General features: G+C 40.6%; 1 protein-coding gene across 1 annotated transcript; it reads left to right on the forward strand.

The window, feature by feature from the left end:
* The first annotated feature begins 2,803 nt into the window (after positions 1 to 2,803).
* Positions 2,804 to 26,172, forward strand: nomo (nodal modulator). The gene is made up of 31 exons (XM_023273192.3): positions 2,804 to 3,023; positions 4,454 to 4,543; positions 4,629 to 4,674; positions 4,779 to 4,879; positions 6,466 to 6,572; positions 6,689 to 6,761; positions 7,774 to 7,926; positions 8,802 to 8,939; positions 9,897 to 9,986; positions 10,084 to 10,189; positions 10,305 to 10,455; positions 10,574 to 10,751; positions 13,249 to 13,390; positions 13,536 to 13,667; positions 14,329 to 14,465; positions 14,568 to 14,655; positions 14,844 to 14,907; positions 15,007 to 15,102; positions 15,220 to 15,441; positions 16,330 to 16,412; positions 16,592 to 16,751; positions 19,610 to 19,736; positions 20,379 to 20,492; positions 20,664 to 20,791; positions 20,965 to 21,106; positions 21,819 to 21,902; positions 22,796 to 22,906; positions 23,005 to 23,106; positions 23,261 to 23,380; positions 23,513 to 23,605; positions 23,908 to 26,172. Exons 1-31 carry the CDS (start codon positions 2,868 to 2,870, stop codon positions 24,037 to 24,039), a joined length of 3,666 nt encoding a protein of 1,221 aa, XP_023128960.2. The 5' UTR covers positions 2,804 to 2,867; the 3' UTR covers positions 24,040 to 26,172.
* Positions 26,173 to 26,421: the final 249 nt, after the last annotated feature.

A 26,421-nucleotide genomic window follows, 5' to 3' on the forward strand; every position in this document is an offset into this window, starting at 1 on the left:
CCTACCGTGTGAATCCCACTAAGCGCGATCTGTTTCAGCAGGAGGTAGCTTACCTGCTGGAAAATGGCTTGGCAGTCCCTAGCTCCAGCGCGTGGAGCTCTCCGTGCTTGCTCGTGCCGAAGCCAGACAAAACCCCTCGTTTCTGCACTGACTTCAGAAAAGTTAATTCAGTAACGAAGCCTGACTCCTATCCTCTGCCCAGGATGGAGGACTGTGTTGACCGCGTTGGTTCGGCCAAATTCGTGACGAAATTGGATTTGCTGAAGGGCTATTGGCAAGTCCCTTTAACGCCTCGTGCCTCTGAGATCTCTGCTTTCGTTACTCCCGACAGTTTCCTGCAGTACACAGTCATGCCCTTTGGTCTGCGGAATGCTCCTGCCACCTTTCAGCGGCTCATGCATAAAGTTCTGACTGGTGTTCGTAACTGTGAAGTTTATTTAGACGATGTTGTTGTTTACTCGAACACGTGGCATGAGCATGTGAAAGCTCTTCGTGTTATCTTTGACAGGCTGCAGAAAGCGTCCCTCATCAATCTGGCCAAATGTGAATTCGGTAGGGCCACCGTTACGTATTTAGGTAAGGAGGTAGGCCAGGGACAGGTGCGCGCTCTCTCCTCAAAAATCCAGGCCATCATTGATTATCCCGTGCCTCAAACCAGGCGCCAGCTCCGTCGTTTCCTCGGAATGGCAGGCTATTACCGAGGCTTTTGTAGAAACTTCGCTGACGTTGTTGCGCCTCTGACTAGCCTGACCAGTATCTCTCGGCCGTTCGTCTGGTCTTCAGCATGCCAGAACTCATTTGAGTCCGCTAAAGCGCTCCTCTGCAGCACACCTGTCCTCTCTGCTCCTAACTTCTCGCGCGCCTTCAAGCTGGAGGTCGACGCCAGCGCGCGTGGTGCTGGTGCGGTGCTGCTGCAGGAGGATGAAAGAGGTGTTGACCATCCTGTTGCGTACTTTTCAAAAAAAATTCAACAGACACCAACTCCAGTATAGCACCACTGAGCGGGAGGCACTATCGTTGTTACTCACCCTGCAACATTTTGAAGTTTACGTTGGGTCTAGCTCGCTGCCCGTTCTGGTCTTTACTGACCATAATCCCCTCGTGTTCCTGGCACAGATGGGTAACAAAAACCGCAGGCTGATGAGATGGTCACTGCTGGTGCAAGAATTTAATATTGAAATCCACCACAAAAAAGGAAATGAAAATGTGTTAGCTGATGCTCTGTCTCGTGTACATCTCCCTCCCTAAGAGAACAAACATTATGGGGGAAATGTTTGTTTTTTTAGGTATGGGGGTGTTACGGCTGTGGCCGTAGTTTTGGTAATGTTGTGTTTGTGGTTCTGAAATGTTTTGTTGTCTGGGAGTGGGTTTCTGTGTTTGTTTGTAGATCTTTGTTTTGTCCTTGTGGTTTGTTTCGTCCTGTTGGTTGGTAGTGGGTGTTCTGTCTTTGTGGATCTTTGTGTGCAGGAGCTGATTGGTGGCAAGGCGGACCCAGCGCTGATTGGCTGGAACCTATTTTAAATCTTGGCGGCCGGCAGTGATGATGGGAACCTCTCTGACAGCAGCACCCTGGGGTTTTTCCCAGACTCCAAACTTTGTGACTTGATGCCCGTGTTTTCTGATTAGATTAAGATAGTGTTTTTTTGTTTGTTAGACTTAGGTTCATTTTTGTAGAAGCTGTGGTTTTGTTGGGTAGGATCTTTTGTTTGAGTGCTATAATGCCTCTTTAGTTTGTATCCAATTATTTTGTTTCTTTTTGCTTGAATGAATAGCCCATGTGGTGGCCTCTTTGATTTGTAGTAGATTGTAAATAAAACCTTTTGTAATTTTTTTTCAACGAAACTGTTCATCATTTTCTTTTTCTTTTTTTTGGGGACTGGGAAAAATATTCCACCTTATTTATTTATTATTTTTTTTTAAACAAACATTATGCTACGCACCTTCCCCCTAGACGGGTGCAACAACATCATGTGGAGCAGGTCATGTGATCTGGATTTAACACACTTCCTTGACAGGTGTTTTTGTAATGGGTAACTTAATTGAAAATGTTTTCTCAGACACAGATACAATTTATTTTCCATATAAAATGTGATATATTGCCAAAAAAGAAATATCTGTCATGATTATCCCAACTTAATAATAAAAAAAACACAATCAAAACAATTTTTGAATGAGCTCATTTTATTATTGTTAGGCTGATTAGAAGGTGCTTGTTATTAAATTGGGACGGTTATTTAGTTGACATTTTAGTGATATCCTTGTTTACATAATAAATAATTATGGAATTTGTAAAGACATTATCATAATGAACAAAAAAACATTAGTCTTTTACTTTTAATAAAAATGGATGCAAGATATATCCCATGAACTTCAAAAGTCCCTCATTTATATATTGACCCATATATACGTATATGCATAATAAAGATATGGCACAGACAAACAGATTAACAGTAGGACAAAGGTGTGCCCATCGTCACATAACTCCACTGTGTTCCTTAGTGGAGTAATAAATTGATCATGATGCTGAAAAGGCAATAAAAGGCGACAACTTCCAAAGGGGTGAATACTTTTTATTGACACTGTACTTTCATTTATATAGGACTTTTTATGAAGGAATTTTACTTGTAAGAGAGTATTTTCATATTGCTGCATTGGTATTTTTGCTTAAATAAAGGACCTGAGTACTTGATGTATTTAGTATTCTCTCACCTCACTTGTAAATGTGGTGAAGTTACACCTCCTCCGGGCCTCCAGAGGCCGCTGCTGGCAGTCCTCCTCGGCCCGTCACTGACAGACGCTCAGCTGGTACGGAACCGGAGGCAGCGTGCTGTTGCTCGTCTCAGCGACAGATCAGTCAGCCCGTCAAAATGTTGAGAATTACGATCCGGGCAGACGTAGGATCCCTTTGGTTTTTGTTTTGTATCATATATTCGCAAGTCTTGACCGTGTCCTCTGATGACATAGTGGTGGCATGCGGTGGATTTGTGAAATCCGACGTTGAAATCAACTACTCCCTGATCGAGGTGAGAGTGGAAACGTCGCGGCTAGCTAGTTAGCTAGCAGCTAGCTAACGGCTAGCTGGTTTATCTTAGTAACCTCAAGGTTGGGCGGCACTGGTTTGTTCTGTGACAGTTTGAATGAAACGACCACAAAAACAGCCTGTTTCAACTCAAAATTACCTCTCTGACGCTAACAAACACTATTTAGTGCATTTTATGTAGTTTGACGGTAAGTTAGCCACCTGCTATGTTGCTAATTTGGATATTTTGTGTATGCAGGCTCGGTTAACTGAAAACTCTTGTTATATTATCCTTCCATTAATGCATCACACATGGCATTCACTGCTAATCCTACAACCTGTCACCCTTGATGAGGAAGAAGCCAAGCGCTTTCCACTAGTCCTAATCCCTTCTCATTCACAGACTCCATGGGATTAGCCATTTGGTTTATTAAATTAGTGAAATTAAGTAAATCCCAGGTAGACTGGTCTGTTTACTGATGACAGTTAAGATACTTGCTCAGCTAGTTTGTCGTTTAATTTAGTCGAGTCAGGTCATCGTTTTTATGTAGTGTATTTAAAACAGCAGCCATTCAGACATAGTAGTTACGGTACAGAGATAAGATTAGCATTGTTAATATACCTAACAAGTTTAAATATTAAGGTTAAGACCCTACAAGGATCTATGAATTAACTTGAGTAATTTAAATCTTATGGTAGCACCATATAATATATACATTTACCTCACTAAATTAAATGGCAAGGTAAAGGCCCTCACAGTGTTATTAATTATAGAAATTTATTTGACTAGTTTAAAAAACAATAAAAAACTTCCAATCCAAGAAAATTCTACAAGGAAAACCCAACAAGATTCAAAGATTTCCTATGAAGAAGCATATTTGTAACAGTGGAGAGGAAAAACTCCCTTTTATCAGCAGGAGATCTCCAGCAGAACAAGGGTCAGGTAGGGCTGCCATCTGCCTTGACCAGTAGGGGAGAGGATAAATGGGAGAGAAAACTGTAAACAAACAATAGAACAGAAACACTGGACAGACTGGTGGGGTCAGTAGCTGCAGATCAGACCTGTGGAGCGCCAGAGTAAGAAACACCTGCAGAGAGGACAGAGAGAACAAAGCACAATCTACAGGAGAGATGGTGAAGTTAATAACATGCAATATTGCAAAAAGAAAGTCATATTGGAAGTGATATTCATAAACATGTGTGGCCAGCCATATGACCAAGATAGCTAGGGCAAAGTCATGAAGGCTAAAAAAGAGGTGGAAACATAATTGCAAAAGAGAAAACTGAGTGACTGAAGAATACAAAGCAGTGCAATTTAGTATGCCAAACACCAGAAACCTGCTGGCCATACAGCAAATATGCTGCAATAAAATATTAATATCAGGTTTAGTAATTACGACATATTGACAAGTGTATGTCCTTTTGCATGCACAGATTAAACTGTACACCAAACAAGGTTCCTTGAAATATCAGACGGATTGTGCTCCAATCAATGGTTACTTCATGATCCCTCTCTATGACAAGGTATGAGAACCACTCATTTGAGAATTTTCAACTAAGTATTTGACTGGAGGTGGCTTTAATTTGTACACTTGTCTCTTTCACACAGGGTGACTTTGTTTTGAAGATCGAGCCTCCTCTCGGGTGGAGCTTTGGTAAGACACTCACAGATGCTTCTTCACAATTCAAAAAATTATCATTTTTCCAGCTGTTGAAGTCCAAAGGATTCATACTAAGTTTTATTTGTTTTGCACACCAGAGCCTACCAGTGTTGACCTGCATGTGGATGGAGTCAGTGACATCTGTACCAAAGAACAAGACATCAATTTTGTCTTTACAGGTTTCTCAGTCTCAGGAACGGTGAGAATTTTTTAAGTTTTGTTGTTTAGATTTTAAAGGCATGCAGGAAAAAAAAGTTATTTTGCTGAGATGCTCGGAGTGTGAGAATTAAACAGTGCTTAGATATGCAGGTGCCTTATAATTTCAGTGATCTTTGCATGTGTGTTGATGCACATAAACCTTGGAAACTTTCAGAATTTCTCTTGACCGTGCAACATGGTGCATTGAGAAGTGACGTACAGTGTCTTACCCCCAAACCGTCCTGAACATTTTTACTCTCTTAATGCTAGTTTCACACTGCAATATAAAGTAATTATAATAGAATATAAACCTCCATGAAAACCGCACTTCCATGGCTAGATGTAGAGAGAACTGAAACATGTCCAATGTGCAGTGTAACAATGCTATAATGCCAGAAATGAAAAAAAGAAAACTTGATTATTTGTTTTACCAAAAAAAAAATGGTGGCTCTACATATTAAAGCTGTTTTACTATTTACATTTTAAATAAATTCCATTCTTTTCTCCTCTCTACTCTGCAGATGTGTCAGTATATCATTGAGGGACTTTTGAAATCTGTGGGATATATCTTGCATACATTTTTATTAAAAATTAAAAAACTAATATTTTTTACGTTCATTATGATCATGTCTTTACAAATTCTGTAATTATTATTATGGAAACAATCACTTATTAATACAAAATGACTGAATATAACTAAAATGTCAACTAAATAACTGTCCGACTTTAATAACAAAAACCTTCTAACTAAACAACAATAAAATGAGCTTATTCAAAAATTGTTTTGATTACGTTATTTTTAGTTGGGATAATCATGACAGATATTTCTTTTTTGGCAATATATCACATTTTATATGGAAAATAACAAATTGTATCTGTCCAAGAAATCACTTTCAACTAAGTTACCCATTACAAAAACACCTGTCAATGAAGTGTGTTAATTCCAGATCACATGACCTGCTCCACATGATGTCATTTCCTCCTGAAGAAAACACTGGCAAAACTCCAAGGCTTTCTGAGTTATTTAATATAAAGCAGTGTGTGAGTCAAGTGTGGATTTATCACGCCAACAGGTTTACTACAATATCTTTATAAATAACTTTCAATTTCAATTTTACTCAGTTGTATATATAATATTTAGAAGAATCTCTCTGTAAAAATGCCATGTGGTGTTTGGTTATAGGCAGCCATGTTGATTTTAGGCCTGAAATCAGCAAAAATGTCAACTATGTTACAAAAAGTCCTGCAATTATATATTGACCCAGTTACACTCCTGCAGTTCAGTCACAACATACACACATTTTTGATTTTTGGTCAGTCAGAAAGTGGAAAGAGCAAACTGTTTACTTTTGGTGAATTTAAACGAGACATGTAGAATGCAGCAATTTCATTGTAATTTCACAATTTTTTAACTTTGATTTTAACAATTTTCCCAATGGAATGGCAACTCACAGAGAAGTAGTTCAGGGAACCTCTGAAACTTAGAAATCAGGCATTGCTGTTTGTTTGTATAGTGTATGGAAATGTTGGCATCTTTTTTTTTTTTTTAAAGATAACACAAATATAAATGTACTGTGTATTTTTTAGGTTCTGAGTAAGGGCCATCTCCTGGGCCCAGCAGGAGTAGAAGTCAAACTGAGTCGAGCAGGAACAGAGGAGAAACTGCAGAGTGTCGTGACACAGCCTGGAGGAAAGTAAGTAGCTCACACCTTTATATTCAGTAGAGTTTCACACAGTTGTTTCTAGTATATGTTTGAAATGGTTTGCTGCATCAAGACATTCTCCCCTCTTTTTGTCCTTGCTAACACAGGTATACCTTCTTCAAAGTGCTACCTGGATATTATGACATCACAGCCTCCCATTCCTCTTGGACTCTGGAGCAGGTAGGTTTGCATTGTCACTGGGCCATAGACAGCACATACTGTATATAAGCATGAATGTGGCACCCATGGAGTATTTGTTTTGCGGGAATGAAAGATGTTCCTTCTGTGGATGGTAGTCAGGAAAACTAGCAAACTGAAAACTCATATTTTAGAATAATGATATAATAATGTTTATTGACCATGCATTTTTAAAGTCCAAGATACAGATCATGACTATTGAAACTGTCTCAAAAGAAGAACTGCATCACATGACAAATTTTCTTTTGCTTCTTACGTGAGTTGTTTATTCAGGAAATCCCACTTATCAGTCAATCAAACTTTTTTCATATATCACTTTTCAACCAAATCAAATGCAATTCGAGGTGCTTTACAAGCAAATTTCAAAAATGGATGTTAAAAATAGATTTAGAGACTAATGAATGCCAAAAGAAGTATCCTGAAAGGTGACTATCCCTCCAGAGTTCCAGAGAAATGCAACAACAATGCCAAGGCTCAGTAGAGGTGGCCCAACACTCACTAAGACACTTTACATAATTATTTTCTTTACTTTGTCATCCATTAAAGCTAAATCACATGCACTGACACTGTCAAAAATGAACAGTCCATTGTGATAGATACCCATTTAGGTCAGAGCATAAATTGAAGGCTTTCGGAACAGAGGTGGGACAGATCAGCAGGTTTGTAATTAATGTCAGACTACACCTGTGCGACATCACTTTTTGCCCCCATAACAAAGTATTAAGATGCTGAGTAACATGTTGTCACAGTTTCCCCTTCGAAGTAGTATCATTAGTACCATGGAGTGTGTCTGATCTCTTAGGTCTTTTTAAGTCTGTATCACTTGAGGGTGCAAAACTTCATTATTCACCTACTTGCTCAGCTGAAAAGGTTCCTTGTCAGGTTAGCAGGGTTCTAACTAATGATCTCCAGCAGTAATCACACTACTCCTGACAGGGCCATTTTTCCGTCGCTCAATGCAACTTACACTGCGACCTTTGCCGTCTTCCCGTAGAGTACTACCTCAGTGCACGTCTCCAATTCCAATGCCCCAGCCGCCGACCATCTGGTGGTTGGAGGCTACGATGTCTCGGGGGAGGTCCGCAGTGATGGAGAGCCCATGAAGGAGGTCACCTTCTTACTGTACTCCGCCACAGTCAAGAGAGAGGTAAATGAACATTATTTTACATTTTTAGAAGCAGTAGGGAGATGAACTAGATCAAGGGTTCTTAGTGCGTGCCTCATCTATCCTACATTAAGAAGAGGGTCAGTATATGGCTTTAACTACAGATTTCTCTCTTGAAATTTCTGGAATATCATAGAATTTTGTGTGTTTCAACACAAACCAAGTTAGCTGTTTTTCTCTAGAGAAGTCAGAGAATGCCAAAGGGTATTTTTTATGTCTTAAAGATGGACTGATTTTGTTGTAGTAGTTTATTGAACAGGCCCTTTATTTTACATTATAGTGGGAAGAAGTGATGCATGGAGGAATTGCACATGTCTGGCGGAAAAATGTTGGAAAAATTTGTTCCCAAATTGAGAAATTCGCTTGAATGTTCCGTCAATTCAAAAGTACAACTCAGAAAGACTTGGAAATTTTTGGCTGCCGTTATATGAGCAGAAACATGACAGGTGAAATTCATTGTTCATTTAATTAAAACAAACATTTGATCAGTGGAGCAAATTCACATATTACATGTCAATTTGTAGTATGGCATTAGGTTATGATTTTGGTGTACGTAGAATGACTGGACTTAATTTGAAAAGTTATTTACTAGCACTCAGCCTTATCTATTTCTCTTCCTCTTTGTTCTCTTGTGTTGTCACACAAACACCGGAAACAGCTGTCAGTTTGTTGTGTAAACACCAGGCAATAAAACAAAACATTGCTTCTTTGTAGCATCCGTGTTGTTTCCACACTCCCAACATGGGGAAATGGGGCTATCTTAGGTGCACTGGAATGCATTCCTGCACTTAATTGTGATCAAAAAAACCAAGTTACGTTGTTCAATCGCTCTTGTTTACATTTGTTGTAAATTCCAGGACATCAGTGGCTGTAATCCATCCCCAGTGGAGGGTGCAGATTCTGGGGACAGCTCCCTGGTCTATCTGTGCAGCGCTCTGTCCAGGGAGGACGGCACATTCAGCTTTCCGTCACTGGCCAGCGGCGAGTACACTGTGGTAAGCTTTTTGCCAAAACCTGAAGAGGCCAGCGCACTATTTCCTATGTCACTTACAGCAGCTGTCCCTAAAATTTCAGTCATGGTTGATTTGAGATCTCTGGCCAGTGTGGTACCAGCAAGTGTGTTTTAACACCACAATTAACCACTCTTGAGCAGAGGCTTTGTCAGAAATACAGCGGAGCACTCATTTCTGTTTACAGTGCAGCTACGTGATTGTAATAAAGAAGCTGGTCAATAATTGGACATTTTTCTCAGTGCTGTGAACAGTTTTGATTTTATGCTGCACATAGCATGAGTCATTTTCTGCAGCGGAACGCAGAAAGGCTGTAATCATGCTGAGGGGGTGCTGACATATGCAGCTTTTCATCTAACAATTTTCTACAGCTCTGTTATTCTGTTGCTCCGTTTGATATTTAAAAATGAACTGCAGTCCAATAAATGCCCAAAAATTTCCATCTTGTTTTGTAGACTCGTTTTTAATGAGTAGTAGTCAGCACTAACCTTTGTGGCTTTTTCACAATAAAAGCCTTCCTTGCTTGTGTTGTATTGTGTTTGCTTTGGATTAAAGCATCTGCTAAATGAAACTGTAAAATTGTAAAAGCCAGCCCTTATCTATATATGTCTGGTAGCTAGAATAGATTGTCAAAAGATTGAACTTTTTACACAGAAACACCACATTAAGATGTTGAAAGACTTTATTGCAGCATGTTCTAACCCTAGCTGCAGATTGTCTTTTTCTCCAAATCATCCCATTCTTGACCAGGCAATTTACATCCAGCACAGGACAAGCAGACTCTAGCTGTACCACTAAAAACTACAATATGATACCAACCAAACATAGTATCAAGAATAGGGTTATGAAATTACAACTTCAATCTGCACAGTGTGTTGAGAGTCTTTCATGTAAATATGGTTATTTGTGAATCTTTGTTTTTGCGAAATCCTTCACTTTCAGGTGCCTTTCTACAGGGGAGAACGAATCACTTTTGATGTTGCTCCCTCTAGGATGAATTTCAAAGTGGAACACAACAGCTTAAAACTAGAGGTGAAGAGTTACATTCTCTCTCCAGTTTGCAATGTGTTTTGTGAAATATGTCATTATTGTGGGCATATGAATATTTTTTTCGTTGCTCTATTTGTAGCCCATGTTCCGTGTGATGGGCTTCTCTGTGACGGGCAGAGTTCTCAACAGCGCTGGTGGGGAGGGTGTACCTGATGCTACAGTTTCCCTCAACAACCAGATCAAAGGTAACTAACCAGAAGACTCCATGTTTTCTGTGGCGATGATATGTGCATTCAGTAGTTCTCTGGAAAACAGGCACACTTTCACTCTGTATCTTGCTTGACTGATCTGTCCTCACAGTTGTCAGCAAGGAGGATGGTTCTTTCCGGTTGGAGAACATGACAGCTGGTACCTACACCATCCGCGTTAACAAGGACCTCATGTTCTTTGAGCCAATCACAGTGAAAATTGCACCCAACACGCCTCAACTTCCAGACATCATCACAGCAGGGTACATTATATTTTGTGGGATTAATTACAGAAATCTTGCTTTAGTTTTATAAGTTTGGTCTTGCATGGTGTCACATTGCTGACAGGCCGTCTGATTTTCTGATTCTGCTCAAACACAGGTTCAGTGTCTGCGGCCAGATCTCCATCAGCCGCCTGCCTGAGGGCATGAAGCAGCAGGGTCGCTACAAGGTCACCCTGACACAGCAGGGCCAAGACAAGGCTTCGAGTCGGACCATCGACTCCGACCCTCAGGGGGCCTTTTGCTTTCAGGCCAAACCTGGAGACTATAGCGTCCATGTAAGACCTCAGGAGCATTCAGTTTATCAGGATATATTCATACCTATATCTACATGAGTTCTAAAATCATTGAAAAGGAAAATCCGAAAGATATTCAGAATTTTAAAACAAAGTCATGTAATTTATAAAAAAAAATTCCCAGTTTTGGTTTATGAATTTGAGCCAGGTTTTCTTCAAGATGAACAGCTGGAATGATGACTAATCAACAGTGTTTTCTTTTTTTGCTCCATTACAGTTGAAAAGTTGAAAATTCCCTAATTTGAATCAACAATATCTCAAAAAGCCAAATTTTATTAACCCTTAGCAGTGATGGGAATAACGGCATTAAAATAAACAGCGTTACTAACGGCGTTATTTTTTCAGTAACGTGTAATCTAACAATTACTGTTTCCGTCGTTACAACGCCGTTACCAACAATTAAATGGGGTGTGTTATAAACTACAGCTACTCATTGAAGCTGTTGTCATCTGACTTGTCTTGCAGCCACAGGAGCTGCAAGGCTGTTTATTTTTTTCTTTGGTGAGGGAGGAGGGAGGGACGAGACAACCGCATAAGTGATAATGATTAGCGATGGTAGAGTGAGCTTTTCACAGTAAGCCAGTCAGAGGCAGTGTTCAGTTTACACACAGACCAAACATGCACTCAGAAGCCCCATACACCCAAAGCAAGTAAGCTGCAGCAGTGGCGAGTCTGGAGGGAAAACTGGCGTTTTCAAAGTGGAAGTACAGACACTACTTTATTCTCCTTGAGGTAAAAGGCAAGAACGTACATGTGAAGTGCACATTATGTGCTGAGGCGAAGTGTTTGTCCACGTCCGTTGTAAACATTTCCAGTCTAATGAAGCATCTCTCAACAACAGCATCTCTCAACTTTTGCTTCTACAAAACTAGTGGCCAAAAACACCGTTGCTGACACAGTTGATGATGATAGCAGGACAGGTGTGGCTAACGTGAGCTCTGCTAGCAACGGACACTGAGCCACATCGTCCAAGCCGATAAAGCTGGATTTTTCTGCTCCAGCTTCACAAAAACTTGTGACACAGACTGAATGGAATGGAATGATAGGCAGGTATGTTGTTGAGAACATGCTCCCGTTATCAGCAGTTGACTCAGACTCTTTCAGAGCCCTCATTGGCAACATACCGGGGAGAGCAGGTGCCGGTCAGCCTTGCAGAAAGACATTTTCTAAATGCATTGATGCAGAGTAGCTAAAATGAATGCCGAGCTCAAAAGGGGATTTGAAGAATTAGAATATGTAACACTATGCAACTGGCTTGTGAAACCTGCTTTGAAAAAAAAATAACACAAAATTTTTAGACATATTTAAACTAAAAAAAAAAAAGAAGAGAAAAAGTAACACAATAGTTACTGTCCCTGGTAACTAGTTGCTTTTATAGTGGAGTAATTCAGTTACTAACTCAGTTCTTTTTGGGAGAAGCGACTACTAACTGTAACTAATTACTTTTTAAAAGTAACTTGCCCAACACTGACCCTAAGTCTCCTGCCCTGACTGGATGGAGAAAAAGCTTACCTTCAACTCTTGATGCAACTTGTGATTTCTGCTATTGTTACCATAACAAAATAGCATCAAAGAAAACGTTTTGAGTTTCCAGAAATGGCCCAGAATACTTCAGCATTATTAAAGCTGGGGTAGGCACTATTTTGCTTCATACTAACCTTTCAGCATATTGTAATTCAAGTGGACTGAGAAGAAAACTACACTTCTACACTTTCTCTTGGCTGCGTTTTCAGATTGTAGAAATACTCGATGATGTATTGGGGATTTGGCCAAATGCAGGCCATTACAGAAAGATGTCGTTGTTCCTATTGACTCTTCTACAAATGCAAATGTACGGGAACATCCTTTCAGATGATAGAAAGCCTGATTCAATAGCAGAAAATCTTGAAAGAAAAATTGCAATTCCAGCCTTTTTAACAGCTGCCTGCACTACAAAACAGCCCAGAAAAAGAAGACACTTACAAAAAGAGAGAAAGAAAGACACTCCCACAATAAATGCATTAAAAGTAACATTATCAGGATCAGTAGTGTGTATTTATAGAACTAGTATTACGTCCAATAACCACTACATAGAGAGCTTGCTACCTTTATTTTCCTGTAATATCCTAATGCGTTGTAGTGGTTGGTTAGCTTGTGTAGGTAGATTTACAATGAGTGACTATGATTGCTGCTCATAGTTCAGTCTTCTGCTAGGTGGAGCCAAAAGCTCAGGGCGCCTGCTGTGGATATTTCATTTTCATGTTGTTGATGAGATGAAGCTTGTGTTGCCTGCATGTATGAGGCACTCATGTTTGGGTGGTAGAAGGAAGTTAGGACACTGAAGAGAGAGCTGAAGGAAGGAGGGCTGTATTTCTAGATCCTACTCATTTAAAAAGTTTTTTCTGTCTTTTACAGATTTCTGTTTACCCCTAGGCATTAAAAGTGCGAGGATGACTTTCTTTTCCACAAGATAACTTTGGTTTTACCTCCATTTGTTTAGGTATCTCTCCCTGAAGCTGAGGTGAAAGCAGGCCTGGCTCTGCAGCCTCAGGCCCTAGAGGTCTCCCTTGTGGACCAACCCCTGACAGACCTGCTTTTTACTCAATTCATGGCCTCTGTTTCTGGAAAAGTCTACTGTCTAGGTGAAGACTTAGTGATTTACACTATACAGCCTCCTTCGGTCACGTGTTTTCTCAATCTCAACCCATAAATATATCATGTGTTTTTGTAGTTGTTACTTTATTTTTTCCACATGAGCTGACCTTGCTTCCTCTTGTTGACCTCTAGCTTCCTGTGACGACTTCTCAGTAACCCTGCAACCAGTGAGTCGGCAGGGAGACAGGAGGGCGGTGGCTCTGTCTGGCAGCAGTGACGTCCTCAGCTTCTCTTTTGACAACGTTTTACCTGGGAAATACAAAGGTTGTTTATTAGTTAATATATACTTCCTCCTTAATTTGTTGTGTCAGTATCATTAGATGTGTAAGTCAACATCTCAGAAGAGCATCAATGCGAAGTCAGCATTCAAGTTTCCACTGGAACAACTCAGCCAAGAACTGTATGAACTAATTCCTTGATTCTGTTTACACTTCCTTTCAAAAGTTACACTAATTATTCTCTAATGATTGTAGGGAAATCAATGAGTAATTACCAGCTTTCGATCATAACTGGCATATAGTACCAGCTTTCAGGAGAAGCACCATTATTCAGCCAGTGTTTCTGCACCCTCTGGTCCTGCATCCATCTCACTCCGTGTTCAATACATGCAATTTGTTAGTGTGGCTGTGAGCTATCTGCACACACAGCATCTTTGAGGCATGTTTACTCAGCTTATAGTGTTGCCGGGCCGAGGTAATACAGGAAGTTTACTTTCTTAAGCATTTGTTTAAAGATTAGATAATTAAAACATCCCTCTTTGGAGAGATTGGACTATCTGATCACAGCTTCTGAGGTCTTTTCACCTCAGCTAGTGTAACAAATGTAAACTTTTTCAGCAAACATTCATGTCTGTGTGTTTCTGTTACCTTTAGTTTAAGTCAGTTTACTAATTATAAGTGACTCTCTTCTGCCTTTGCTCTAACAGTGAGCATTTCTCATGAGGAGTGGTGCTGGAAACATAAGTCCATGGAAGTGGAGGTTCTGGACTCCGATGTTCTGGGGGTGGAGTTCAGACAGATTGGCTACATCCTGCGCTGCTCCCTCTCACATGCCATCACTTTGGTTAGTAACCAGCAACGCACACCCCAAGCAATGTGTGTCACTCTATCTGTTACTAGGCATTTGTGATCACAGATTTCCGATTTAATTTGTGCTGCTATGCAGGAATTCTTCCAAGATGGGAGCAAACCTGAGAACGTCGGCGTGTACAACCTCTCTAAGGGAGTCAACCGTTTCTGCCTCTCCAAGCCCGGTGAGTTTCTCTTGACCTCTCATTTGCTAAACATAGTATCAATTAGCATATTGAGAAAATATCAGTGTACCAACTGTTCCCTCGTGTATAGTTAGGGTACAGTCTTATGAGCCAAGAGGTCTGTGTCAGACTTACCTAAATATAAAACTAGAACAAAGTAATTAATCAACTAAAAATGGCTTGTCCAGGTGTTTACAAAGTCACCCCTCGCTCCTGCCATCAATTCGAGCAGGACTTTTACACCTACGATACGTAAGTAATGAGAAGCTTTTTCAATTCATTTCTGGTTTAAAACAATGTTTCCACGTATACAGTTTATTTTAATGACTGTTGTTAACCTGTTTGGAACAGCTCAGCCCCCAGTATCCTGACCCTCACTGCGGTGCGGCATCACATGACAGGACTCATCACCACTGACAAGATTCTGGATGTCACAGTCACAATCAAGTAAGTAAGACTCAGCATGACTGAACTCATTTCAGAGGCTAATTTTAGCTGCAGAACATCTTTTTGTTCATGTCCAGTTTGTATGTTGCTTTTTTAAGTCATCTTCTCTCTGGTCAGATCATCCATCGAGAGCGAGCCAGCGCTGGTTCTCGGTCCTCTGCGCAGCCTGGAGGAACAGAGGCAGGAGCAGCAACTGCAAGAGATCCAACTGCGGCGTCAGGAACGAGAGCGTCGTGCAGCCGAAGAGGAAGGAGGTGCCAAAGATGACAGCCCACCTATCCAAGAGAAGGCTGATGAACTGACAGGCCCCTTCCACTATGAGTTCTCCTATTGGGCCAGGTCGGTTTCACTGCATTTTAATTCATACCGTTTTCTTATTACAATATTGCAAAGAGAGGACTGAAAAATTCCAGTTCAGTCATGGCTCAGTTTTGTACAGCGTTGCAGAGTTGGATGAGATGCTGGTTTCAGAATCATGTTCCTCACTAAATTTGTATGTCAGAATTTTGTTTTAATGACACAATGTTCCTGAATGCTGAAACTCTGCTGTGTTTTCTTATGAATCTAAGCTTTAACTTTCACTCTTATGTAACTGCACATGTAATGCAGTAGAATATTATGATTGGATGTTTGGATGTACACAGCTTTGGGAACTTCATTATTGGCATCTTTATGTATGCAGGACTAAATGTAGTTTTGATCAAAGCCTTTTGTCCCTGTGAAATTTTGGAAGTCCCTCAAGCATCTTTCACTTTGAACTGCTTATAAAGAACATTAATCTAATGGCATGCAGACTGCAGGTATAAGCCAGACCTCACAATATCCTCTCCTTCCACTGTCTCTGTGTTTCTATTTGCAAATCCCTCTCACTATGGAAAACTGAAGCAAACTCCGAACAGAAACCTACATGCTGAAAACTGAGAGTTTTGCTATACAGCAGGTTATTTTGATGATTTAGCTATTTATTGTTAATTCTTACCCATGCCTTCACTGCATACTGGTCATAGGCGAATATGATTTGTTTAAGGAAATACAAACAAGAGAGAGTGTTTTTTTTCCTCTTTTGCAACCAAACCGTTCACAAGTGTTGACACAGTGCTGACTATGTGAGATGAGTAGAAAATTAATGTGAATTTAAACGTCACAGTACTTAATCCCTGTCATCTCATGAAGTCCTGAACCAATACAGTCATGCAGTGAGTTAATTTTTACTGTGATGTTGTATAGGGCTGGTGAGAAAATCACAGTGACTCCCTCGTCCAAGGAACTGTTGTTTTACCCTCCTGAAGTGGAGGCAACCATCACTGGAGGTAAGAGCCTTCTGAAACAATTGACAAACTTGTATGTTTGCATCCTTGTTTTTGTCATAGCTGCTTCTTTTACCTTTTATCCATTGCTCAATGTAAGAAAATTTCCCTGAAACAATAAAGTAGTCAGATACATTGCACAAGGGCTGACCTAATATGAACTACACTATTATTGTTGACAGAGTCGTGCCCTGGTCGGCTGGTGGACATCATTGGGCGTGCAGGTCTCTTCTTAGAGGGCAAGGTTTCGCCAGAGCTGCAGGGTGTGGAGATATCCATCACTGAGAGAGGAGCTGCGACACCACTCATTACTGTGGCCACTAATGAGATGGGAGCATACAGGTATGAGAACCCAGAGGTAAAATTAGGGTGCACAAAAATTATGTAATGCTGCCTTTAGGTTCTGCTGTAAATGTTCTGGTCTTTGCTGGTCATTATACTAACAGGCTCGTCCATAAATACATTGAAAAGGCCAGAAGAAATATAAGACCAGAAGTGATGTGTGGATTCTCGTTAAAACTCTGCCAGTAATTTGCTATTTAACACCACTGAGCAAAGAAAGCCCAGCTACATGGCTCTGGGCATGATAATCGTGGCTGGTCAGCAGCTGCAGCCAGACTTTTTCCAGACTTAAATAACTCTACAACTGTTGGATGGATTGCCGTGAAATTTGGAAAAGATGTTCATCAAGCCCAGAGAAGAAATCTTAATGGCTTTGGTGTTCCCTTGACTTGTACTCTTCTCCTTTTTTTTGGATGGATTAGTATAAAATTTGGTTCACGCATTTATGTTTCACAACACGTTCCACTCACTTTTCACCTAACGCTTTCCTCAGGTCAGATTTTCAATTTGTGCCTTTTGTGTTCAGCGGTCATAAGAAAATATGAACATATTAATGTGCTAACGTGGTAAACAGCACACTCCCTTAACATCAGCAGGCTAGCATTGTCTGCAACCCTTTTTTCAACACAGTAATGTTGACTTGTCACAGCAGGGAATGCACAGGGGGAATTAATGATGGCTTAGTTCCATTAAATGTCCCAGTAAGCCATGACAGCGAACCAGCATGCACAAAAGCTGGACATCCATTAAGCAGCATACACCCATCATTAATGCACCCCTGCTTTCCCACTGTGACCACTCAGAATGTCAGTGGTGAAAAAAAAGTCTGTTTTGGTGTGTTGTCAAGCATTAAGCTCAAATCACTGTTGCTGAAGAACAGCCTGCCAAATCCTCAAGTGTGGCTATGGACTGTCAGTCTTAGTAATATTTTGGGCTAATATACTTGTTAAAAAGTAAGAAGAAAATGCATCTGAGCCCAGGTTGAGTATAGCAAGAGTGATAACTTCAAGGCTCATGTGGTCTCTGTTGCTCTGCCTTGTCGATTCGCCCTATAGAACATCAGGAAGATCCTGTCTGGACATTCAGGACAGCTTCTCCTGGTAATATCACACATTGACTACTGCAGCTCCTTACTGGCAGGCCTCCCTGCATGCACAGTCAAACCTCTGCAGATGATCCAGAATGCAGCAGCACGTCTGGTTTTCAGCCAGCTAAAAATAGCACATCACCCCGCTCTTCAGATCGCTTCACTGGCTTCCAGTTGCTGCCTGCATAAAATTCCAAATTTTGACACTTCAATACAAAAGTGCAATGAAAGCAGTTCCCTCCTACCTGAACTCTCTCATTCAGGTCTACACTCCCTGCCACTCACTACGCTCGGCCAACAAAAGGCGCCTGACCCAACCACCACAACAAGTTGCCAAACTCTGTTCGATCTGCAGAATCTCTCTCGGTCTTTAAGAAAAGACTAAAATCCCAGCTCCTCACAGAAGACATTTGCACTTGACAGACTGCAAAAAAGAAAAAACAGAAGAATCGTATTATTTCCCATACTGCCTGTAGGCATCAAGGTCCTATTATCACACTTGAACTTATTTTATGGCACTTATCCAGGTTGTTTTCTCCTGACTGGATCCTTGTTGGTGTTGTATCCACTCTCAGATGTACATCGCCTTGGATAACAGCATTTGCTAAATAAAATTGTAAAATTGTCGATAGGAAGGATTGGTTAAAATGTTTCAATCCTGATGTTTTTTTTTTTATCGTGTCTCTTCATAAAAACTGATTTATTTTCATAAATCAGTGATCTTGCTAATGTCATAGCAGAGGTTAAGAACTAATTTTGGCCATTGCTCAAATTCACTTTAGTGAAGTGTACCCAATAACTATACTTAAACCCCTTAATCTAACGGCAACTGAATTTGTCAGCTTCATGTCTGAATGAGCACCTTGCTCACTTTCCATCACCCTCGTCTTAAAGGCAATCGTACTAGATCAAATCTAGTACCATTTCCCTGTCACTGTCAGCACGACATATGTCTAAACTGCATGAAGCCTCATAAACAGATAGTTATGCACAAGCAACATACCTTTAGCTGTTTGTAGGAGTCTTTCCTCTAAACTTATTACATTTATTACCTACAGCATCAGACAGCAGCAGCACCCATATGAGAATCTCCAAAATGAGAAGTTGCACACACTTACACACTCTATTTAATATTAACCCCTTGATGCCTGAATTTATTTAATATTAAATTTAAAAAAAAACTTTGTGTGTTTTTGCTTTCCAGCTGATGCTAAAATAAGTGGAGATTGTTAATTTTTCTATTACACATAGAACAGATATATAATAATAATAACAGATCCGACCGGTCCTACGAGAAATCAGCGCTCGCAGAAAGGTTCCGAGATACGTATTGAATAAGCACAAGCCGGCACTGGGGGAATGGATACGCTATCTTGGCTGCAGTCTGAATGAAAGTGGTATGTTGCAAATTTGTGACAACAGACGTCAAGGGGTTTAATTATCTCCAGGTCAGTTAGCATCTGACAAGTCATGAAGTGCTATTTTCTTCACTTCTGACAGACAAGCTGTCACACTCAGTTTAGAAGCAGGTTTAAATTTAGTCTTTAGTTTATTTGTGCATTATTATGCATCATGTCACCTGATGGACTGCCTGGTTTGGCATATATGACAAATACGGCAGAAATACTGTGACTCTCCCTTTTTTTTTCATGGGCGTGTCTGAATGACGCCATGAGGAATATTAATGTAAAAGTAACCTATGTGTGAATGACAGAATATATATTCATAAGAAACTCAGTGCTCCACTTCATTTCTCCTCTTTTCCCCTCAGTGTGGGTCCACTCCATAGCGACCGGCAGTACGACATCAGTGCCAGCAAAGAAGGTTTCGTCCTGAGTCCTGTGGAGGGAACCCAGGGAGATTTCAAGGCATTTGCTCTGGCTGGTGTCACCTTCAAGGTACACGTGACCGTCCTCCTCACTTGCATAAATACTACATCCCGGTAATCACCAGCTCCCTTTTGTATTTCCGCTGTTTAGTTGACACTTTTATCCCGAGTACCTTACAATTATAGCACACATCTCACTGATTATGGTGGTTTAAAGTAAATGTGAAATGACATGATGAAAAGCCCTTGTTAGTGATGACTGTATGTTTACGCAAAATGAAATCAAAAGAAAAGATCGCTCAGGCACAGTTGAATCAGTTTCATGCTTTGCTGTGTGCTGTCAGTGCATTGCCTTTGTACTGCCTTTGCTAAAAGGGTCTGCAATTACCTACAGTGACCATGAGATCCAGGCACAGTATTAGTTTCCATTTCAGACTGTGATAAATTGCTTTGAAATCTTCTGCACAGCATTTACAGAGTTTTCTGCCCTTGTTTATCCTTCAATACTACATTGTCTCAAGAAATAGAGCACATTAGAGACTCTAAACTTAGCTGTCAGCATGATTATACCCACAATTTCGCTATTTGGTGCTCACAGTCTTAGCAACGACTGAGCTATTTCGCTATTATACTCGAGATCCTTAATCAGATCAGACATTTATTGTATGGGATCTTTTATTTTGAAAAATTTTAATTTCTGTTTGTGCTGTAGATCAAATCGGAGGATGGTCAAGCCCTTTCTGGTGTTCTTCTGTCTCTGAGCGGAGGACAGTTTCGTTCCAACCTTCTGACTCAGGACACTGGCCTCCTCACCTTCAATAATCTGGTAAGAAACCAGCAAGTCCTTTATTCATGTTAATTCCTGCAAGATCTATTTTCTGTGCTATTCTGTAAAGAAAAAGATTATTGTATGAATGCTTTGATCTCTATTTTCCTTTAACTAATGTGTATGTTTTCTACTTTACATTTAATGTAATCACTGCTCTGCTGTCCTCAGAGTCCTGGTCAGTACTACTTCAAGCCCATGATGAAGGAATTCCGCTTTGAACCGGCATCTCAGATGATCACAGTGGAGGAGGGTCAAAACCTCAGCATTGATATAACTGGAATTAAGACTGCATACAGGTATATGAGTGCACCTTCTACTGTAGTGTCCTGTTTGGCATACAGTCATAAAAATACCCATCTTAGAGTGCGTAAGTTAGTCAATATACACTTGATTGATTCTGCTGTTAGAAAAGGTTAGGCCCTAAAGTTAGTTTTTGTACATTGTTGTGCTCTTGTGCTTTTGTCCTCAGCTGCTATGGAGCGGTGCAGTCTCTGAGTGGGGATGCAGAGCGGGACGTGGCCGTGGAGGCGGTGGGTCAGGGAGACTGTAGCCTCTACAGTGAGGACACGGTCACTGATGAGGAGGGCCGGTTCAGACTCAGGGGTCTGCTGGTGAGGACACTATGAGCTGTTAAAATTAGAATTGAGGCTTTTAAACTGATCACTCTCTCCAGGGCCTGTTTTAGATCACTAGGAAACCTGGTGACTTGACCTTGCAATACGTGGATGTGTAAGCAGCATTTGTGCAGGCATAATGGACTGTAAATGATAATACACAGCAAACATTGAATCTTTCCACTGCTATACTTGCACCATGTCTAAAGGTTTCTGTATCCCCATGCAATGACCAACCCACACTTTAAATGTGAACAGTGGTTCCATTATTGCTACAACATAGAACACTAAAAAACACACATGGGGACTCCTGTGGATATTTCTGAAAGACTGGCTGTTACTTTGCGCTTTTCACAGGGAATTGAAGCTGATCACAGATTAGACAGTAGCACCATGCTAGTGAATATTACTACGATGTGCCAAGCACAGTGGGTGGACATAACACAGGATGTCTGGAGAATTAAGAGCTTCTCGCTGTGTTTGGACACAGTCGAGGGGAAGCATTTGCAAATCAAAGCACCTCCAAAGTCCAACAGCGACTACTTACGTTATAGCTCTTATAATAATAATTTGTGGATGACTGCAAAATATCCTCACATAGCTTATCCTCAAAACAAGCATTTGTTTTGAGCAAACCCTTGCAGATGCAGCCTTTGACTGTTTTACTGTACACTCAATACAAATTAATTCCTGAAATGTTTCCTTACAGCCGGGTTGCAAGTATCTGATTCAGCTGCGAGCTGAAGGCAACGACCACATAGAGAGGGCTCTGCCACAGCACAGAGCTATAGAGGTAAGGAAAAAACATGTCACAACTTGTTATAGGTTTGCCACCATCCAGATGTTATAAGGTGTTAGACAGTCAGCGGCTATGAAGTCAGAGGAGTTATTAGGGTTGAATCTCAGACAAATAAGCAGGAAAAAAAAGAAACCCTTCAGATTTCACATGAGTAGAACATAACAAATGTTCTACTTTCTAACTACACAAGAGGCTTATTGGCTGTTATGCAAACAAAGCAACAGCATTTTGACTTTAGTATTCTGTCCAGAAGTTAAAATAACATGGAAATTTGATATCAAATCTCTGTGAGTTGAATTTGCATTTTTTTTTTTTTTTTATCATAGCACTTTAAGCATGTTTGCTTCAAAGCTGACAGAGTTCAGTGTTGACTTTGCCTGCTGTGTTCTCAAAAGCTGCAGAGTAGCTATGAAGTAATCCTTGCTGTGAGTGTTTTGCTCAACTAAGTTTCCAAGGTTGAGAATGTTTGAACACGTTTTCAATGTCATACTTTGTTCGTTTGTGCGTTTGCACTGCCGTAGCGCTGTTCTCAAAACTAGAAAGGAGGGTATGGAAAACTTTTTTTAATTGAATTTTTGAAATGACTGTGGGAACCCTGTGATTATGACTTATCAGAAGCCTCATCACATGGCTCCTTTTCTATACGCGGAACAAAAGCAGCAGTAATCCCATAGCTAAAGTTTAAACCCTCTCACTTCATAATTTTAGCTTGTCTGAAAAGTGCAGCCCTCCTAATCTCTCTTGCAAGGCTGGAAATGCCTTAATTCCACTTAATTCTGTCTTAATATCGCACCGTGCGACTTGTACAAAAGCTTTATCCCCAGTTCACGTTTTACTTTATGAGTGCCAAGGTTGTATCTGTACATAAAGTTCTGTGTTCCTCTCAGGTCGGCAGCAGTGACATTGAAGGGGTCAACATCATCGCGTTCAGGCAGATTAATCAGTTTGATCTCAGTGGAAACATCATCACATCTCCTGAACACCTCCCAACACTATCGGTATGACTTTACTTACTTCATTCGTTACAATATTACCACAGCAGGTACTTCAGAAGTTCACTTCTACTAATAACTGCGTTTTCCCATTATTTGTTCAGGTGAAACTTTATAAAAGTGACAATCTGGACAACCCTATCAACAGTGTCTCTCTGGGACAGTCTCTTTTCTTCCACTTCCCTCCTCTGGACAGAGATGGCGAGGTATCCTCTAGTAGTTTAATTTTTAGTCTGAGCTGATGTTTTGTCCTTAACATGTATAGTTCTCTAAATATTAAGTCAGCCCTACAATAACTGTGAATCAGGACTTGATGCTTTTGAATCTATAGTCAAATTTCTCTTCCTCTTCCTTCTCCAGAGTTATGTGCTCATGCTGTACTCCACGCTGTCCCGCTCCCAGTACGATTTCACTCTGCCTCAGGTCTCCTTCACCTCCAATGGATACCACAAGCATGTCACGCTCACCTTCAACCCCACAGTAAGACACATTTTTAATTCTTTTTATTTTAAACCGTTCTTTTCTCACTTTTTCTGACAGTGACACAACTGTGACTCGCCTCCTAAAATAGTCTCCTCTCAGATTGTGTTTGTATAATGTGCTTTCCCACAGCGTAAAGTGCCTGACCAGGATGTTGCACAAGGCTCCTACATAGCTCTGCCCCTCACTCTCCTGCTCCTGCTAGCAGCGTACAACCACGAGAAGGTACAGAACATGCCCCACCTGACCCAAACAATACATTCAAACAGCTTTTTCTTGCTCAACTATTGCATTTCTGAATCTGTTCAGTTGGAATAAACCTCCCTGGAATTTGGCCTTGTCAGGGCCAATTCTAAAATTTAGACTGACATTGAGAAGAACGCCCTACTTCTACTTTTTTTTCATTTTTCTCACTCGTGTATTCGTTCCTGTTAATCCCGCTATCATTTGCATGGGTGGTTTTAATATTTCAAATTTTTGATGCAGGAAGCATTGCTTTAATACCTTTTTGCTGTCCTGTTTCGCAGGTGATTCCCCTCCTGTTACAGTTGGCAAATCGCATCCAGGGAGTGAGGAGCATGGCCCAGGCCAGCGGTGACAGCGCTGCTCTGGATGAAGCCAAACGTCAGGCCAAGAGACAGAAAGCCAGGCGCACATGAGCCCAGCCTCAGATCACGTCTTTGTATGTTAAATTGAACGCCGGCATGCGCGATCCCAGCCTCGGAGAGCACTGGGCTGCACTTCTTCAGTGTGAACACCTGTGCATCCTGTGTGCTGGTGAATCATTTAGTTTACAAAGATGTGATTTGGGCTCAGGTGAAGCCCAACACAAACCACTCAGCATGCATTACCACCACCTCATCAGCCATTCAGGTTCAAAGGACTGATAGCTGAAGTTTTCCATTTTCTCTCAACACAACAAACAAGTCATTGTCTAAGAAAACTTTTAATATTTGTAGTAAAGTATGAGCCATTTTTATACCTTTATAATTTATCAAGGTCAACTAAAATCTTTTTCTTGTGTTTTTGAAAGTACTTAGAAGCTTGTGATCTCAGTCCTAATGTTGTTTAGGACTAGCAGACATTGCAGACAACCATGTGTCTCTCCTATCAGTGCTGGGGTCACTTCAGACAACGCAAAGTGGATTTTCATCAGAATGTGGCTGGAATTTGACCAGAACTACCAGTATTGGCTTAAGGATATTTCAAATTTCTAAAAGTATGGGCTCCCCATGTGTTTGATATTAAACTAAACTGACCTGTTCAGTGCCATCACAAATGGGATTCTGTAAAAGCTAATGATGACTAAAAGACAGCCAAAGATGCTGACAAGCTAATACTGGTTTTATATTGTTGTCAGTCTGCTGCTTAAATGGAAATCACCAACGAGTTACTCTAATGCACTCCACTTCTGATGGTGTTTTATAAGCTGTTAAGTGTGATGTAAGATTGACTTTATGTCAGTTTCTCCATTAGCTCAGGAAAGTGATGGTGAATGCGATGCTGGAAATTGGGTTTGAACACTGTGTGAGGAGAAATTTTGGATTTTTTTTTTTTTTAAGGGAAGGACCGGGGCAACAGGGCGGGAAGCTACAGAACTAATAGTTGATTAATTTATTAACATATGTTGAATCAGATGTGAATGATGACCTAGTTTGTAAGCTAGGAAATGTCTTTCAGAAGTGTGTTTGATTTTTTTTTCTAAATTATATTCTATCAGTTGAAGTGTGTGACAAGTTATTTTAAACAGCAGCATAGCATTTAAGAAGACTGTCTTTCTCAGAAGTGAAAATGAATGAGCATATCTACAAAGGGTCTGCCACGACCTTCAGTTAAACTTTGAAAGATAAGGCAGGATTGTAATTTCAGAAGCTCATTGTCTTACCACCGAGCTGTGTAATGCACTGTGAAAACTATGGACCCCAATTATTTTTCTGTATTTAATTCATCTGCTCTCAGTTTTGACTGACTTTCACAGAAAGATGAAAAGGCCACTGACTATTTACTGAGTTGAAAGATATTCCAATTAGTCTACATTTAGGGGGAGTTGATTAGTTTGGTTGGGGTGGGAGAGGGAGGATGAGGGCGGTGGGGTGTAACTGTCATTTGGTCAGAATCTGTTAATTTTTGAGATAATGAATAAAGTTTGACTGGAAGAAAATTAACTGCATGGATTTTGTGGCTTTGCCTGTAGGGGGCAGTGTAATTCTAGACATGAATATGATCAGAAAGATGGCAAGAAGTGAGTCTTAGCATTCTTAAAGTCTTAAAGTACAAAACTCATACTTTATTAGTTCTGGATTACAAAAAAAACCCCCAGAAAAATCAATAAGTCTGAGCCTGACACATCATTACAGCTTCTTCTCACCCAATCTGCTTTAATTTCAGCTTTAATTCAGTGGGTTGAACAAAAAGATTGCATAAATATGTGAAGAACTAAAGCATTAAAAAAAAATCCCTTCATTTCAAGAGCTCAAAAATAATTGGACAAATTAAGTAACTGACAATAAAATGTTGAATGTTGGTTGAAAACCCCTTTGCTGGCAATGACTGCCTGAAGTCCTGAACTCATGGACATCACCAGACGCTGGGTTTCCCCCTTTTTAATGCTCTGCCAGGTCTTTACTGCAGAGGTTTTCAGTTGCTGTTTGTTTGTGGGCCTTTCTTTCGGAAGTTTAGTCTTTAACAGGTGAGATGCATGCTCAGTTGGGTTGAGATCAGGTAACTGACTTGGCCATTCAAGAATATTCCACTTCTTTGCTTTAATAAAGTCCTGGGTTGCTTTGGCTGTATGTTTTGGGCCATTGTCCATCTGTATTATGAAACACCACCTGATCAATTTGGCTGGATTTGAGACAACAGTATTTCCCTGAACACCTAAGAATTTATTCCGGTTGGTTCTGTCCTCTGTCACATCATCAATAAACACCAGTGACCCAGTGCCACTGGCAGCCATGCATGCCCAAGCCATCACACCACCTCCGCCATGTTTTACTGATGATGTGGTATGCTTTGTATCATGAGCTGTACCACGCCTTCTC

This window comes from Amphiprion ocellaris, chromosome 4, assembly GCF_022539595.1.
Source record: "Amphiprion ocellaris isolate individual 3 ecotype Okinawa chromosome 4, ASM2253959v1, whole genome shotgun sequence".
Lineage (NCBI taxonomy): Eukaryota > Metazoa > Chordata > Actinopteri > Pomacentridae > Amphiprion > Amphiprion ocellaris.